The 18475-nt window shown below is 39.2% G+C and overlaps 1 protein-coding gene across 4 annotated transcripts in view; it reads left to right on the top strand.

Annotated features, from left to right (window-relative positions):
• The window catches only part of SPATA16 (spermatogenesis associated 16), a 249675-nt gene that overhangs the window by 203198 nt on the left and 28002 nt on the right, over window positions 1–18475 (top strand). For 2 of the 4 annotated variants that reach the window (XM_025913870.2, XM_086674731.1), the window contains exons 9-10: window positions 6922–7086; window positions 9664–9747. In XM_025913870.2, the coding sequence (XP_025769655.1) occupies window positions 6922–7086; window positions 9664–9747 (249 nt within the window). The remainder of the gene's footprint in view (window positions 1–6921; window positions 7087–9663; window positions 9748–18475) is intronic. The other 2 variants (XM_086674733.1, XM_086674732.1) reach the window with 1 other exon arrangement.

Genomic DNA, 18475 nt, shown 5'->3' with positions numbered 1-18475 from the left:
GCTGGAGAGAATGTAGAGAAACAGGAACTCTTGTGCACTTTGGTGGGAATGCAAACTGGTGCATCCGCTCTGGAAAACAGTGTGGAGGTTCCTCAAAAAAATTAAATAGACCTACCCTATACCCAGCAGTAGCACTGCTAGGAATTTACCCAAGGGATACAGGAGTGCTGATGCATAGGGGCACTTGTACCCCAATGTTTACAGCAGCACTTTCAACAATAGCCAAATTATGGAAAGAGCCTAAATGTCCATCAACTGATGAATAAAAAAATTGTGGTTTATATACACAATGGAATACTACATGGCAATGAGAAAGAATGAAATATGGCCTTTTGTAGCAACGTGGATGGAACTGGAGAGTGTGATGCTAAGTGAAATAAGTCATACGGAGAAAGACAGATACCATATGTTTTCACTCTTATGTGGATCCTGAGAAACATAACAGAAGACCATGGGGGAGGGGAAGAAAACAAAGAACAGTTAGAGAGGGAGGGAGCCAAACCATAAGAGACTCTTAAAAACTGAGAATAAACTTGAGGGTTGATTGGGGGTGGGAGGGCGGGGAGGGTGGGTAATGGGCACTGAGGAGGGCACCTGTTGGGATGAGCACTGGGTGTTGTATGGAAACCAATTTGACAATAAATTTCATATTTTAAAAAAACATATGTATATGTATGTATATATATATACATACACACACACATATATACACATATATATACATATGTATATATGTTTTAAAATATATATATACACACACACATATACACACACACACACACACACACACACACACACACATATATATATATATATACACATAACAAATTCTGGAAATTGCATAGTGTAGCATTGCAATATGTTTTAAAATATATATATATATATATATATATATATATATACACACGCACACACATATATACACATATATATACACATATATACACATATATATACATATATATGTATATGTATATATATGTGTGTGTGTATATTTATATATATATTTTAAAACATATTGCAATGCTACACTATGCAATTTCTAGAATTTATTAGGCTAGTGTCTCTTTAAAGAGATTTTTCTTTGTGCCTTCCTGATATCTAATTCAAGTTTGCAGTACATTTGTCACTTCAAATCAGCAACACATTTTTAGTGAACACAGTGTTTCCCTACTTCATATATTGGGCTATTATACGTAACTATTTTGTTACGTACACAAGAATTCGGAATTTTCAAGCTAGTGCCTCTGCACCACACTTCTAAATTGGATACTACCCTAAGAGTTGGCAATTGATCTTTGTACACCCCTAAGGTAAGTTTTCTGATCCAGGGAAAATTTGCCCTTTCTACTTTTCAGTGTTAAAAAGCCCAAAATAAGACCTGAATTATGCTGTACTGTTTTACAAAATGTAAGCCATTATGCTGAAAGTTCATAAAGGGAACTTCCCATTAACAGGCTATAAAGACTACAGATTTTCCCCTTTTAAAATATTTTTCAAAAGGCCTAGAAGCTGGAAATTTTGAAGAATTTTCTTTTTGTGGCTTTTGTATTACATCATTGATTTGATGTTCTTACCTTACAAGGGGAACCAAGGGGGTCATCACAAACAGCTACTTAACATCTGTTCAGCAGTTTATCTGCTCAATAACATTATTCAGCATTTTTAAAAAGCTATAAAACCCCTAATCTATTTGCACGATTTGTAATTCTATGCATTACAAATACAAAAGCACATTTTTACTGATTTTCCTACCACATAGCTCCCCCCCTCCCCATAACTGCGTTCCACTCAATTATCTCTCCTATATTTCTACTAAGAAGAAATCCAGGAGTGCCTGGGTGGTTCAGTCGGTTAAGCGTCTGACTTTGGCTCAAGTCATGATATCACGGCTCATGAGTTTGAGCCCCACATTGGGCTCTGTGCTGACAGCTCAGAGCCTGGAGCCTGCTTCAGATTCTGTGTCTCCCTCTCTCTCTGCCCCTCCCCCACCCACACTCTGTTTCTCTCTCTCGAAAATAAACAAACATTAAAAAATTAAAAGAAGAAGAAGAAGAAATCCATTTCCATTTTCTCACAGTTCTAGAGGCTAGAAATCCAAGATCAGGGTGCCACATGCTCAAGTTCTGATGAAGTCCCTCTTCCTGGCTTGCAATCGGCGCCACCTTCTATCTGTGTGCTCACGTGGCAGACAGTAAGCTCTCTGGTGTCTCTTCATATAAGAGCATCAATCCTATCACGAGGCTTCCACCCTAATGACTTTGTCTAATCCCAAAGGCCCCATCACTATACCATCACACCCAGGATTAGGACTTCAATATATGAATTTGGATGGGTGGATACAAACTTTCAGTTTATAGCAATCTCATTGGCTCTACCACAAATTTTAGGTCCTGTTCTCCAATTTACCCTCTATCATAACCTCCTCCAGCCATACACACACCATCACCAACCTCGGTTAGAGACCCGCGTACATCATCCTTGTCATCACCAGACCCTTGCAAGCAGTGGAATCTTTGCTAACAAAAACCATCACCATACAGCATTATTTCACCTCTTCAGTTCATGGTTAGCCTAGCAGAGCCATGGTTAGCTTAGCAGAGCTGAAAGTTGTGGAAGTGATCTCTTGGTGCCCTGGCTCTTTGGGGCAACAGTGGCCATACCTTATTACTTGTCAGGGCACTGGCCACATCACCTCTTGCCAGTTCATATCTCACAGTGTGTTGTGTATGCACTTTGGGCCTATCTAGATATCACACACTTTTTAAATATTCTTCACTCATTTTCTTCTCACGTTTCAAAGGGCATTCTATCCACTTATAAATTTGTATGTGCATGTATCTTCATGTGTCCATAAAGGATATTTGAAAACCACAACTAAAATTCTTAGCATCGAAATAATCCCTCAGTCTTCTTTAAAATAAGTCAGCACCACTTTGCTACGTGCAAGGCATTTTATCAACATTTCTAGGTTAACTCTATGGGAAATGGAATCTTCCAAAATAGTTTTTAGAAGATTATCTCAAATATGGATGCAATGGAATTGAAGCAAGTGAGCCAGAAGGTACCCAGGAACCACAAGTATATCCAAATATTGGCCTCTAGGCTTTTTCTTGTATGTCCAACTACAGCTTCATAAAGCAGGACTGAATAAAATTGGCTGCGAAGGTAACCTAGCTTAATGAAGCAAGTAATGAGTTGGTAAGTAGAAATTATTGCTACATTTTGCCATTAACCGTGACCCAAGAAACACTCAACAGTGTTTTTAAGATTCCCTGAAGTATGTGTTTTTTTTACTTGTCACATATCAAATGCTGTCCACTTGAATGTTTAGGTATTGCATTGTTCATATTAGTTGTTACCCTCACTTGTGACACCTACAGATGAAGACTTTGGTCCAAGGCTATGCTTTGTGTAACCCTAGGGCAAGTCGCTTAACCTCTGAGCTATTTTTTCTCATTTATTAAATAAGCTGATATCTGCCAGGCCCACCTCACAGAGTTGTTGGAGACCAAAAGTACATAATCCATGTTGAAACACTTTGTAAAGCAGTACAAATTTCAGGATTTTAAATTATTTGTATTGGTTTTAGTTTGTTTTGACAAAGGACAGTTTGATAGACCTTTGTTTTTCTTTATGCAAGCTGTATACTTGGAAATTATATGTTCCTCTAAAATGATTGTGTGAGTGTCCTACAGATTTCTAACTTTTTTCCTTAGATCACTAATGTGCTCAGATCTATTCACAAAGGCAGGATTAGAAGTGTCATCTCCAGCCATGGAGTGAATCTACTCACCACAGTAGGGCTTCCCAGGGAACATGAATTTTCATCTCTTGCCACGAGACGGTAGAAGGAGACAAGGACATTCCTGGTTTTCTGTGTGTCAGGCAATGATTCTCCTTACACTCTGACCCCAGTTTCCTTATCTTTATAGATTCCTTTACTAGGCATACAACAATAACACATGGCCAAACAAGAATGATTCTGGTACCGTAAGAGTTATAATCTAAAACATTCTACCACCTTCCTACCCGGTGGCTCTTAATCCCATTTAACATCAACCCCACTCAACCAGTAGCTCTGCTCTAATGGTATTTTTCCTTCTCTGGATCCTTGTCCTAATTATTTCACATGCTACCATATGCCATTGTGCTTTTCCATTCATTAACTTTATTGGCTGCTGTCAGTTTCAAACCTTATGTACTGTGCTTCCTGGGCTAAATGTTAAAGAGTTAAAATAATAAAATCTCTCGCCATGCATGAAGCCTTCTTCACAGCCTGACTTGCCAAAAAATGACCTAACCATGTTTTAATACCTCATTAATTTTACTTTTAATTTCCTCCAAGTGAAGCATAAAAAATGTTTACATATACACATTTGAAATGAACAATGATATGCGTTTTCTACCCCTTTTTTGCAATTAATGATTCTACACGTATGTCAAATGGAAATATATTTACTTGGGTTCTGCTTTCTAATGGTATTATATAGTACCACTTACTTGCCAAACATTTAACCATACCTGCTGTTAAATCTAGGCAATTCTCGGACTGAAGCTTTCATTTGCACTTGATATTTACCTAACCTTCATTGTACCTGTATGAGGTTTTAGCTTCAGTCTTGGCCACTTTATTACACTCTTTCCAGCAGCTAAGGACACTTTTGATCACTCCTGAAGTCTCATTGGGAGGGCTACTTTCCCTTTAGATTTAGCTTTTGGTAACATTAGATGTTTAACCTAATTCCTTCATGTTTCATTATTTCCTTTATTTTCTTAAAGAAACAGCATCAAAACATTCCTCCTGGCGTTAGATATCAATTGGTATCTCTTTTTCACTATGTCTCTCAAAAACCCACATCTTGTATAGGTAAAATATTAACTTATAGTCCCCTGATAACTAAAAATGCATTGGCTTAAGGTAGTGGGGGAGGATAGGTAACGATTAGCAGTCAACTATGCTCTCTCCCTAGAATCTGATTTGTATGGAGCGCTTCCTGTTTTGTTATGCATCCAGCAATCAAGCTAACAAAGCACCATTGCCTTCCACTATTTTTATTTTCCTGATGTTTTGGAAAATTACACTGATAGATTATGTTCCCGAGCAGACTGCTGTTGTTTCTGCTCTTTGGAGTTGAGTCACTACACCACTTTCCTACAATGAGCCCCATTGTTTATTTTAAAGAAGAACAAAGAAAGCAATTTTTCTTCAGAAAGAAAACAGTTTCTCCTGCAACTTGCTTTCCTCTATTTGACAGTGTCCCATTGTTTAGCTACATGTTTAAACTAAATGGGTAGGCTAGCTATTTTGTCAAGTCAGAGAAGGGATCCCAAATCCACAATTGCAATCATCACTCCTATAGGCTCACAGGTTTTCAGATAAATGATTAATCAAGAAAAACAAATTAGCAGAGATAGAAGGGCATTAGTCAAATGGCACAGATAAGTGTTAGGGAGGCATATACAGCATATACAATGTAATGCTCCTCAACCTTCCTATACTACCAAGATGCTAGAAGAGTGCCAACTTCTAGAGGTCAGTGTCCATCAAAACACGAATGTGACATTTCAGAAAGAACTGCTTTCCACATGCAAGTTGAAATTCAGATGCTCTTTAGTAACGCTAGTTTCTAATAATTTTTCTTTTTAGAAGAGATTCTATTTTAAGAAGAAAAAATCATGTCTGCCTTCTCTAATGTCTGGAGAGAAAAATCTGTTCTATAAACATACACAAACTAAAATAGCCTTTGTTCAAATATTAGGCTTTAAAATGGTGGTTTGTTCAACTTCAACTTGAGATATTTGAATATGGGGGGGAACCTAGCTAAAAATCATATTTCTAGGGCAACATATCAAGAGATAGTGATTCACCTTGTAAGGCCCAGTACTCTGCACAGTTAACAAAACCTCATGATTCCTGTACAGGTGGTCAAGGAGGAACCCTGTTATAAAGGAACACCAGTCATCCAGACTTACTCTTCTGAGCACCAGGATGTGGAATGCAGTTGCCAAACTATATCTTCCTGTGACTTCCCACTTCTTATCACCCTCCAAATACAGCAGAAATTCAAAGCTTTTATATTAATCCTTAGATACCCTTCTGTCCCCTTTTTCCTAAATATAAATGAGAATTTTGTGATGTTTTATTTTTCCCATCAAGCATTACAATTTGTATTAGAAGTTTTAGAGAAGGTCATGTCTCCTGTTTTATGGCTGACTGGCACACCTTATTAAAAGTGTGCCCCATTTTTAAGAAAGCCCAAAATACCAATAGATTCATGGGGGAGGGGCTGGCCCTTACAAATGTGTACGGAGCCTATTTCAGGATGGATTGTGTCAGTTGTTGGGATGGTCCAAGGAGCCAGAATCAAGTGCTCTAATACCACAAGGAGGGGAACCAGAGTCCAAGGCCATCCAGTGAGAACTAAAGGTAAAAGCAGATTTAATTTTAGCCATTAGGGTAGACAGAATTCAATATGCATAACATTTTTCAGGATTCAACTTGCATAAAAAGTATTCTTTTATATACACAAGACAGTAGGCAACTCTTAGCTCCCATGATGCCTTGGTGACATAGATAAAGTCACCCTCTCTAAATGAACACAACTTTGTGGGATCCCCACTGGGAGAGTGGAACACATTCGATTTCAGTCCCCTCTTTTCCCCTCAGCCCAGATTCCTTCTACAGGGCCACCTGCACATCCTTCTCAACAGTCTTGCAAAGCGTTTCCTTTTTGTACATTCATCTGTTTGAAGGAAGGGTGCAGACAATTCTCTAAAATAATGGAAAGAAATACTTATTTGTGTTAGGTAGCCATCGCTTCCAAGGATGTAAATATAATAATCCCTGACTTCAATCTCTAGGGAGAGGTCTATTTCCATGATTTTGGTCTAAAACATTTCCTTTTACTGGGAGACTAGGGGAGTTTCCACGGGTGCTCGGGTGTGATGGAGAAGCTGCAGTATGCCAGCCTCCTGAGCCGGCTGCAGAGAGTGAAGGAGCAGTCCCAGGTGATCAATCAAGCAATGGCGGAGCTGGCAACCATTCCCTATCTACAGGACATCAGTCAAGAGGAGACGGAATTGGTAAGTGTTTTTCTTTGTTTAAGGCTTTCACAGGCCCCCAGCCAACAGAAGAATGATATGTCCTGAAAAACAAAATTGTGAGAATCAATGTAGTCTGAGGGCAACCTGCCCAACCCTCCTGAGGCATTTTAATAAAGAAATTGGAAAATGTAGAAAGATGTGTTTCTGTCTTTTATTTGCTCATGTCGACTAGCCTCCATTTTTATATTAAGAACTTTGTGATGTGTAAAAACATGGAAAAGGGCTGACTACTCATATTGTGGGTCAGGCTTTTTGCTTTAAATAAAATATAATTTTGATAAATTATTTCTTAAACTCCCAGATGGGTTAGTATATAATTTTCTTGTAAGGGAAAGTAGAGAGGACAAGAGTAATTACTATATAAAAAACAACCCTATGAAATAGTCTTTTTAGTTTTCTTATTCACTTCTAGCATCACATATATGTTGGTAGTGCCAACACACACACACACACACACACACACACACACTGGTACATTTAGATAAAACAGTTGTTTCATTGCAAGGGAAAATGTAGTTAGACAAATGGCTTTTTTTTTTCTTAACTGAATTGACCAATTAACTCAGAAAACACAGAGCCAGTCAAAAATCAGTTGATGGACTATCTCACAGAAACAATCTTCAAACAGATGTGTCTATTATAACCATAATTAATATGAGAAATGATGGCTCCTCATTTGTAAAACTATTACTAACCAATGTGAGGGCCATTCGAGGAAAGGTAAAATTCACTGTATATGGAAATCCTAATGTGTTGTAAGGGAGGGCTCTTTACTTTGAGGCTTTAATTGAAGGTAGCTAAAACTAATTATAGACCTGAATTGAATTCACATAGCAAGGATGAGAACAGCCCAAACCGATCACCTGTAATTTTCAGATAACTAAAGCAACCCTCCCTCTTTGAGCTTTTAAAGTTGTAACAAATTAATCCAACAAGAAGTGAACTGCCAACATTTATAATGTTCATCTGACCCTATAAAAAGGTATTATAAATACTGATATTCAAAGTATATAAAAGGGTCTGACTAGCTGAATGATAAAACTATGCGTACCAAAGTATTAAACTGTGGGGGGAGGGAGTCTAGTAATCAAGGAATTACTAAATCAAAACCGGCAATAATACTTTGTAAACCTTTATGGTTGTGCGCAGTGGAGCACCTTCTAAAAGGCTAAGTGTTTATCCTTCCATTCATAACGCATTCAGGAGTGCAGTAAGTATGGAGTTTTCAAAGTGCATATTATAGCCAATTTTAGATGATTAATGCTCCTCTGAGATAAGAGGAAGCAAAGAAAATGTTAATTTAAGAAGCTGGCACAGTGTTGATCCTGTCTTCCTAAAAAGCACACTCAAGATTTAAATGAAAAATACAGGGGAGTTTTCTGCACTTAGGTCTTCTTAACCACCTATCTGGAGCTTTTTTTTTTTCCTCTGGAAATACTTACATTTCCAAATATATACACAGAGCATCAAACTAGCATTATTGACATCCCTTACTCACATGTTGTGCAATATCCCATTATCTGAAACCTTGGAAAATAGGATTTCAGGGGTATTTTCATAATTTATATGCCTACTAGAAAAAAATGTAATGTATATGGACGTACATGTACAGGCCAAATATTTAAAAATCATGTATCTTACAAGATTTCATCACCTTAAGTAATAGATTTTACTTTCCAACTTCCAAGCATAGGTTAACCTAGAAAATAAATCCTGGTAATATCTTTTATGGTGCTATATAAACAGTGACTGCTCAGTAGAAGAGTTTTGAGTGACTCAACTCTGCCCTCCTGCTTAAGCTCTGCAATATCTAAAGTACAGAGAGATTATCTAAGGGTTCATACTCTTTGATGGCACAGTGAACTGAACTGACATTTGTTCTTTTTTAGAGAACTTTCTTCTCTAGCTTTGAATATCGCATGGCTCGATGCAGCTTCATTACCTTACAACCGCATACGTAGCATGTAGATCAGATTCTTTTCAATTGGGACAAGGCAGTTTGGGGCAAAGGGTGGACTTTTTTAAACTTGCCTTTCAAAAAGGCAACTTGGTTATTTTGAAATTTTAGGAAATAAAAGGATAGTAAAAGAACTTAAATGAGCTAGATCCTTTAAAATGCAATAAAACAGCACAATTTTAGTATTGTCCTCGGGTGAGCTTTTGCATGAGGCCTAGAATTATGATACATTAGCCTCAGGAGAAAATACTAAAGTGCGCTCATGTACTACATGCCATTTCCTGAGAGAATTAACTACCGCCTTCATTCTTTACAACCCAAATCTGTTTTTTACAAAACAGCAACACTTACTACATTAAAACCTATATGTTTTCTACAAATCCTCAAGAAGAATCTTTCCATTGTTACAATATTTTATATCTGCAATAATACTTGGTAATGACTGAAGCAAAGATGAGGTGGCGGTGTTCATTGTCGGAAAGATGAGTAATAAAATCATCAGCGTACAAATGATTTTTTAATTAGGTTTTAATCTGTGTATTTAGAGAAGTCATTTCTGTGTGAATTCCATGCTGATAATTTTTATCTTGGTGCCACAGCTGCAGTCACTAATGGCAGATGCTATGGACACCCTTGAAGGAAGAAGAAACGATAAAGAACGTGTGTGGAATACAATCCAAAAGGTAAAACTTTGAGCTGAAGGAAAAAAGATATATTATTCTCGGAGAAAATGTCCATCTTGGGTCAAATCTGTTTAGAAGATACAAAGAAAAGAAAGCTCTTCAGGTTGTTTTATTGTCTGTTTGGGTTTTTTAAATAAATGCAGCTATCTCCCTGGAAGTGTAACCAGAATCAAAATGGATTTATTTAATCTATTTCCTCAGGTCTGCTCCTCCAGCAGATTGTGGTCATATGCTTTCATGGGTCTTCTTGTGCTCATTTTCATATTCTATTTTCATTATCTGCCTTCTCCATTATTGCTTATTGTAGATTTTCTTAAGGCCCATTCATCAATGTTTTAGTCCACCTCCCAACACTTTCCCCTATATTTTGTCACTTGAGGAAGAATGGCTACATTTCAGAGAACTACAGAAAAACTAGCACATTGATGCTTTGAGTGGAGGAGTAACATACTGGTTATTAGAAGTAGAGGAACAGTCAGGGTGCCTGGGTGGTTCAGCTGGTGAAGCAGCCAACTCTTGATTTTGGCTAAGGTCGTGATCTCATGGTTCGTCCTCTCTCTCCCCCCAAAATAAAGAAATAATAAAACATTTAAAAAAGAAGTAGAGGAATAGTCTACAACCATACCACCCTGAATGCACCCAATCTCTTCTAACCTCGGAAGCTAAGCAGGGTCAGGCCTGGTTAGTACTTGGATGGGAGAAGTAGAGGAGCATCCCTTCATTGGTTACCTGAGTTAAATAAAACAAGGACAAAGATGCACCTAGCATCAGGTACTCGGAAGACTTGTGTGACACTACAGAGCTCTCTGACAATGTAGGAGGGAGTAATGTTGGGTCTCCAGTCCAATTAAAGGTAATAAATTCTAGTCAGTCTACTCTCCATTCAGTCTCCTCCAATTACTGTGAGAACCCATAAAGGGAGACCTGGTGTCAGGAGATGTGAGAATAAACCAAAGAAGCCTCCGGTTTAAGAGGTAATAGTCAGCCATGAAGGAATCTAGTGCATGTGAGGAAATGGGTGTCTTCTGTAATCATTTCAGAGGTCCTATGGTAAAATACCTAGAACAGAAATTAACTGAATGCAGCAAATATTTGTCGACAATCTACTGTGCTAGAAAGAACACTTACGGATATTGTGCTGGACAATACAAACACAGCCCCTGCCTATATGAGCCTGACCATCTTGGAAAGAAGACAAGTATACAGCTACAAATTTACTGAATATTGTAGTTAAAAAGTGGATGTTCAATAATCTATAGAAACAAATAGGGAAATATGATCTGGTCTGGGAGGTCAGAAATGCCATCTCTGAGAAAGTGATATTTATACAACATTTCAAGGATATGTAGTAGTTATCTAGGAGAAAAGGGAGATTTCTGCAGAGAAGGAAGAGTTTATGCCAAGAGCACAAAGAAAGCAGGGCACATTTAACAACTGAGAAAAAATGTTAAAGGAGCAAGGAACATATTTCAAAATGAAGTGCAGAAACGGAAGTCAAATCACAGAAAGACTTATAAATTATGTTAAGGATTTGGAATGTTTCAGAAAGCGTTTATCTGGAAAATGTTTCTGAGACATCTCTAGAGCTACAGTGGGAGAACAGATTGAGGAGCTATAGAAATGTGGGGCAGTCAGTTATAAGGCAATGGCCTGATCTATGGTGGTGGGTGTGGAGACGAAAAGAAGCAGACAGATAGAAGGAATGTGCAGGAAGCCAAATCTATAGGCCTTGTTCACTGAGTGCATAAGGGAGTTTAGAGAACAGGAAAAGTAAGAATGATGCCCAGACATTGGGCTTGAGTCACTGGGCGGGGAATGGCGAGAGGTTCACTGGTACCATTTACTAAGGAAGAAAGCCCTTCAAAAGTGTAGCTTTGGGCTGAGACTGTAAACTCTTTCAGAATCCAGTCAGGAGACTTGAAAGGGAATTTAATATAAAGAATGGCTAACTAGGTATGTATGTCATTGTTAACTAGGGAACTGAAAAAGCAAAGGAGAACCATAAATTTAGCACAGAAGAAGCAATTAAAATGAGCAGCTACCACCCATTAGGGCTGGGAAATCAAAGAGAAGAGACTGGAATTACTAAAACTTCGAAATTTGGAGCAAGGACCCTGCTGGACCAAAACTTAGACCTCCCACTAGAAGGCATTGCTCAACTGGTGCTATTATCTCCACTCTTGGAGCGGAATCCTGAAGGGTTGAGATCCAGACTTAGGAGGGGGCACTAACTCACTGGTGCTGATGGGAGGGAGGGTGGCAGGAGCAGGGAGGGAGTGGTAATGGAGGTAATTGTGCAACTTTCGAAAACACTAGATTCACCTGCTACTACAGAAAGGAACACAACTTTCTGGAGCAAAGAAGCCTCATTTCAGAGATGCTCACAGGAACCCCAAAGGGCAGGAAGTCAGCAGCAAGTCCCTCCTTTCTCCTTTGGCATTGCAATGCCCCTATATCACCTCCTAGTGATGGAGACTAACAACTGGCAAAACAGAAATGAGGTTTGCAGAGTTCCAGCCCCCAGCATCACAGAGTTAATCATAGAAGGGTGGGTTTGGAGTTAAGAAATTATGGGCTAATAACTGGCACAAAAATGCATTGAGCTTAGGATGCTGGCAAAATATCCAAGGGAAAGTACAGGAGTCTGGAGTTCTGGATAAAAGACCAAACAGAGATTTTTTTAGTTGTTGGCAAATTGATATCAACTGAAATCATAAGAGAGGGTGAGATGGCTGAGAAAGAGCATAGAATAAGAAGAGAGCCTTGCAGAGCACATTCCAAACTTAAGAAGAGAACCATACAAAGGAGACTCAGAAGAAATGGCAAGAGGAATTGCAGCTGGAGGTAAACCAAATGCAATGCTGATGAGAGTCAAGCAAAAGAATCAAATATCTCTGTTCGCTATAGAAATCATTTTTTGGCATGAGGTTAGAAAACTAGAGCGCACAGGTCAAAACCAACTAGTCACCTATTTTTCTAAATAAAATTAAAAAAAAAAAATTTATCGCACACAGCCATGTCATTCATTTACATATGGTCTATGTCACCTTGGTCAAGTTGAGTAGTTGCTAGAGAGGCCGTATAGCTCACAAAGCCTAAAATATTTACTAACTGACCCTACACAGAAAACGTATGCTGTACCCTGGTTTATAGCATTATCCATCCCAAAAGTATATACCTTTGTACACTACATCTTTGCACTTACAAATCCAAGTGATAATAAAGTGGCAGTCCGGCAATGAAATTCCAAGGACTAGCTAAAAAGGTGGAAGAGAGGGGCGCCTGGGTGGCACAGTCGGTTAAGCGTCCGACTTCAGCCAGGTCACGATCTCGCGGTCCGTGAGTTCGAGCTCCGCGTCGGGCTCTGGGCTGATGGCTCAGAGCCTGGAGCCTGTTTCCGATTCTGTGTCTCTCTCTCTCTCTCTGCCCCTCCCCCGTTCATGCTCTGTCTCTCTCTGTCCCAAAAATAAATAAACGTTGAAAAAAAAAATTAAAAAAGGTGGAAGAGAAATTGACATTTGTCTATACCTACTTACATCTTACAGATAACCACCAATTCCACCTCACAATAAGGTAGTTTTTGATGCTTACATTCAAAGAAATGTTTAGCCTATGACTTCCCACTTTGCTGCTATTGCAGTTATTTATTACTGTGTCATCAATCACCCAAATATAGTGGTTTAGAATAATAATCCAATATTATCTCTCACAATTCTATGAGCTGACGAGACTCAGCTAGGAGTGGATCTTGCTCACTGTCTCTCATGTAGTTCAATCAACTGGCTTCTGTGCCTGGGGCTAGAGTCATCTGAAGGCTAAGATGTACTAGACTACAACATGGCTCCCTCATATGGTTGACACAGCTGACTGGACTGCCTACCCATGTGGCCTGTCCATGTGAATGAGGCTTTAAACAGCATTACAGCTGGGTTCCAAGAGGAAATATTTCAAGAGAAAGGAAGTGGAAACCACCAGTCTTCTTTAAGGCCACTTCCAGAACTTCCACCATATTCTACTAGTTGAAGTAGTTACAGGCCAGCCCAGATTCACAGGGTTGGAGGAATAGATTCCATTTCTCCGAGGACAAGTGCGTTCATGAGGAGAATGAAATGATAGCATCTATCTTGGAGACAAGCTTCAGCAGCAGAGCTATGGACCTGTGTCCTGTGCTGGAAAACACCTGCAAGCAAGAATCAGGAGGATAGTAATGTCAAGGCCTCTGAGGTTGGAACACTGCAGAGCCACTCTACTCAACCACTAGGTGTCTAGAAGGACTCACTGGTGAGCAGCTCATCTTTCCAAATTAAAAGCCCTGGTAATGATCCTAACTTTTTCTAAATGGAAGCTCCTGAGAGGTCTTTACGAAGATGTGAATGGGAAGGAACAGGGTGCCAAATTTTTCCCAAGGGCTTTTAATTTGGTTAATGTGACTCTACAGAGCATGATCATATCACTTTCAGACAATTCCGGTAGCAAGTAAGTAATTTCCTTTTACTGCTACAGAGTTAATTTGCGTGTGCAGAAAAAAATAATTAAAAAAACCTAATTGTACAAGCTACACTGTGTTCTGAGCCCACTAGAAGTTGATATCAGCATCACCACCTCTGAGATCTGTTATCTGTAATAGAAACAGCTGTTGTACCTAATGAAAACACTTGAAATTTTCATCTGAAGCAGCAGAATTATAGCAGCACCTCCTAGTTCCACGTACTTAAAGGGTCTGTCAGAATCCCCATTACCTAACACAATTTCCAGGGCTTCACTTTGTTATAGGTCTATAAAAAGCCCATCAAGAGGAAATCTGATTCATGACTGCTGACCTCCTGTCTACATTTTTTTTCTTTGAGATTTCTTGAAGAACTCAGAAGAAGAAAGAAAGAGACAATTGTGTTTTTTCCTAATTTACCAGGATGAAAATATATTCTTTATAGAGTTTTAGGAAAGTGGCTTTGGTTTTGGTTTGGCTTTACAGCATATTTCCTTTCCAGTAATTAACTCAAGAAAGATATATGTTTGTTGGTTTAGCTGTGCAAAAAAAAAAAGCAGACTACGTCCAAAAAACATAAATTTTCTTACGCTGGAAAGTTCCGTGCTACAGCAGGACGCTTTAACAAGGTTCAGTCCATAACAACAACAACAACAACAACAACAACAACAACAAAAGACAAAACAAAAAAGCCCGAGAAAACATAATCTTTTGAACATCCCAGAGGTCTTGTTATCGCACTGCTCATTCATGCATTCGCCCAACATTTACCGGGCATCTCCTGCGGGTCAGACATTGTTCTAGACATCGGAGATACAGCCATGAAAAAACAGTACCATCACAATGTCTGCATTCTGAAGTAGACGCTAAACTGCCTAAAGAAATATGCAATATATTCTAAGTAATGAATGCCATGGCTGCGGGAAGCAGGAAAGGAAAATGGAAAGTGCCAATGATTGCAACTGCACTAGAATAGTCAGGCCAGGATTCATTGAAGTGACGTTTGAACAAAAATCTGAAAGAAATGCAAGCCATGCAATATGTTGGAAAAGCATTCTAAGTAAAGGAAACAGCAAATGTAAAACCCTGAGATTAGAGAGGACCTAGCATGTACAAGGAAATACAAGGAGGGCTGGGGACTGCAATAGAATGAACAAGAGTGACAAAAGATGAAGTGAGGAAACAGATGACATGATGCTTTGTCAGACAAAAAGCCAAAATCACTCTAGGCTGCTGAGATGAGAGTAGATTGGAGGGGGCGGGGGGGTGGGAGGGCAAGGGTAGAATCAAGGAGACTAGTTTACTGCAATGTCACAAGAGGTGACTTGTACCCAACGGCAGAGGACTTGAACCTTGAAGCCAGGTGGTCACAGTGGATGTGAGGCCAAATGGGGAATTGTGGTGACTTCCATCTAATGTGGAATTTGACCATGAACCAGCACAATTTGTTTGTTTTCAATTCTCAAAATAAATTTCTTTCAATCTGGGCCTAAGAAGTCACAAGGAATTTCTGGTTTAGTCTACCTTTATTTATTTTTTTTTTAATTTTTTTTTTTAAACGTTTTATTCATTTTTGAGACAGAGAGAGACAGAGCATGAACGGGGGAGGGGCAGAGAGAGAGGGAGACACAGAATTGGAAGCAGGCTCCAGGCTCTGAGCCATAAGCCCAGAGCCCGACGCGGGGCTCGAACTCACGGACCGCGAGATCATGACCTGAGCCGAAGTCGGCCGCCCAACCGACTGAGCCACCCAGGCGCCCCTTTAGTCTACCTTTATAATCCACCTATACAAGATCCACATCCTCTGTTCCTTAGTTTTTCATCTATAACCAGAAAGAATACAGAACCTAATTGCAAATCCTTGACCATTCAGCCCCCACTCATGGGACTTTGGGCAAGTCACAACCTTCTGAGAAACATAACATGTTCAAATCCTTACCACCCTCAGAGTCTATGATTTCATGTTACCAAGCATTGAATCCTAAAGCCCATTAAAGCTTTATGAACTAGGCCTGAAGATAAATAGAAAAAGAAGTCTTTAGAAAAAGGAGGCTTTAAAAAAAATGTGCCAACTGTTAAGTTGGAACGTTCCTATTTCTTTTCACCACAGAATCAGTTAAGAGAAACAGTTAAGCAGCACTGTCTTTAACTCGGAAGAAAAGTTATTTGCTTTTCCTTTACAAAGTCTAAACTTCACATTGAGAAGATCAGGATTTACTCTGGTACAACATATAAAGTACTGTCTTATTCTGATATACCTCTGGATCGCTGATTTGACCCTAAATGAGGAAAAATGAAATTTTGTTATTTTAAAAGTAATGAGAGAAAGACTCTGCCATATAATCATGGTCCTGTGAATTTTCATGAAAAGAAATAATACTTTACGTTCCATCAAATATTATAATATAGTACATCACAATCTTCAATGAATTCATCTAATGGAGTATATAGGTGGATGTTTAAAGACATCCATATGAACTTGTCCAAAATTATTTAGCTTTTTATGTTCCGTTTTACCTCAAAATCTTAACTTATAAATTGTACTCATCATCACATGGACGTGATATTCATTGATATACTAATTTGGTCCTTTAAGATGAAAATGGGATAGAATTGTATGTCACTTAGCAACTCTGTGCTGTTCAAGGCTGTTGATGTAGGCAGAGCAAGCAGGGGAGAATACAAATCTGGGAGATGGGCCAGGGGCAGTTGGTTGAGGAGGAAGAGAGAAGAGCAAATTGGAACATTTTATTTACTTTCCACATCAGCATTCAAACCTGAATCCCTCCAGAAACTCTTCTGAGAGAGATTGCACATGCGGCACTATCATTCATCGGCCAGTCATTTGGGCTGACTAATATGTGGTTAGGGCCTTCGGTTGTGTCTTTCTGAAAGTACTGCTGTCTTTTCAAAGATTCAGCAGCCGTACTACTCATTTGCAAAGCAGTTTTTCCAGCAATCAGGCTTTTCCTGTGTGTCTTGTTCTTTAAGGAGTCTCTGCAGATTTATTGCAATTTGATTGTGAATCTTCTCTGCTTCTGGTTATGGGCTTCCTCATTAGCATATCCCCAAATTCCTTTACAGTGTGTACTCTAAGCACTGCTAAGCAGTTCTGTCCATGGCATAATGCAGATCGTGTGGAGAAACCTAAGTGCTCTTGTTGCTGACCACACTGGGGAGAAGGACAGGGACAGACTATGAGGACAAGGAGAGAGAGGCAAGGCCCGAGAGGCAGAAGAGGCCAGGTGCCTGGGATAAATGGTCAAAGTTCCTGGGATAAGTGAGCCTATGCCAGCAGGTGTCCAGACAGCAGTTGTAGTGGAGGAACCTCCACCAAAGCCCGAGCAGACCTCCGATTGTGGTCAGAGGCTGAGCCCTGGGGCCATCGGACCTGCGGGGAGCATCTCCTCCTCAAATGTTGCACTCAGCAAAGCCAAGTCTAACCTGGAAAGTGGAGGAGGCCAAAAGCCTTGGTGCTGGCCATCTTCCCAAGCTCCAGTGTGATCCTCCAAATCTAAATGACAAACTTTAGTTACCATTTAAACCAAACAACATCTTTCTCCTCTGACTTAATGGAAAAAAAGTGTGTGGTTAATTTGTTAAACATTTTCAGCCAACTGTATTTGCTGGTCACTTATTTCCCACCTGTGCATGGTCTTCCCTACAAAACTGGGAATACCTGTTTTATGTACTTTGTTGGTTGAAAATATTTTAAAACTTTAATGATCTGGCAAGAAATTTCTGCAGCAGAAGCATTTCTGGGCAGGAGTCAAATCCTAGCATGGCTTCATCCAGAGAGCATGTACCCAGGAGCTTTGCCAGTTCTCACCAGGAGTTTATCAAGGGGCAAACAAAGCTAACTGCCATTGTGCTCACATGCATAATAAAATACTGTGTCAGTCAACAGATGATCAAACTATGTTAGACTCTTTGAAGTTTGCCTTTGAATAACTATCACAATTTAAACAAGCTATAGAGAAATTTATTTCATATAAATAACTAAGTTAATTAATACTGTGATGATGGCAAATATTATCAGTGATTACCATTGATCTTTTAATATTGTGCCAAGCACTTCATCAAGTTATCATATTTAATCATTGCAACAACCCTGTGAGGGAGATGTCATTGCTTCTCCTTTGAAAGGTGAGGAAAGGAGCCTTGTAGAATTAACAAGGTAACAAACCTAAGTTTGTAGTGACAGGGTTTAGTTTTGAGTCAGATTTGTTTGGGTGGATCAAA

Source organism: Puma concolor, chromosome C2 (assembly GCF_028749965.1).
Source record: "Puma concolor isolate L17-30 chromosome C2, mPumCon1.1.hap2, whole genome shotgun sequence".
Classification (NCBI taxonomy): Eukaryota; Metazoa; Chordata; class Mammalia; order Carnivora; family Felidae; genus Puma; species Puma concolor.
This window is presented reverse-complemented; position numbering and strand designations above follow the sequence as displayed.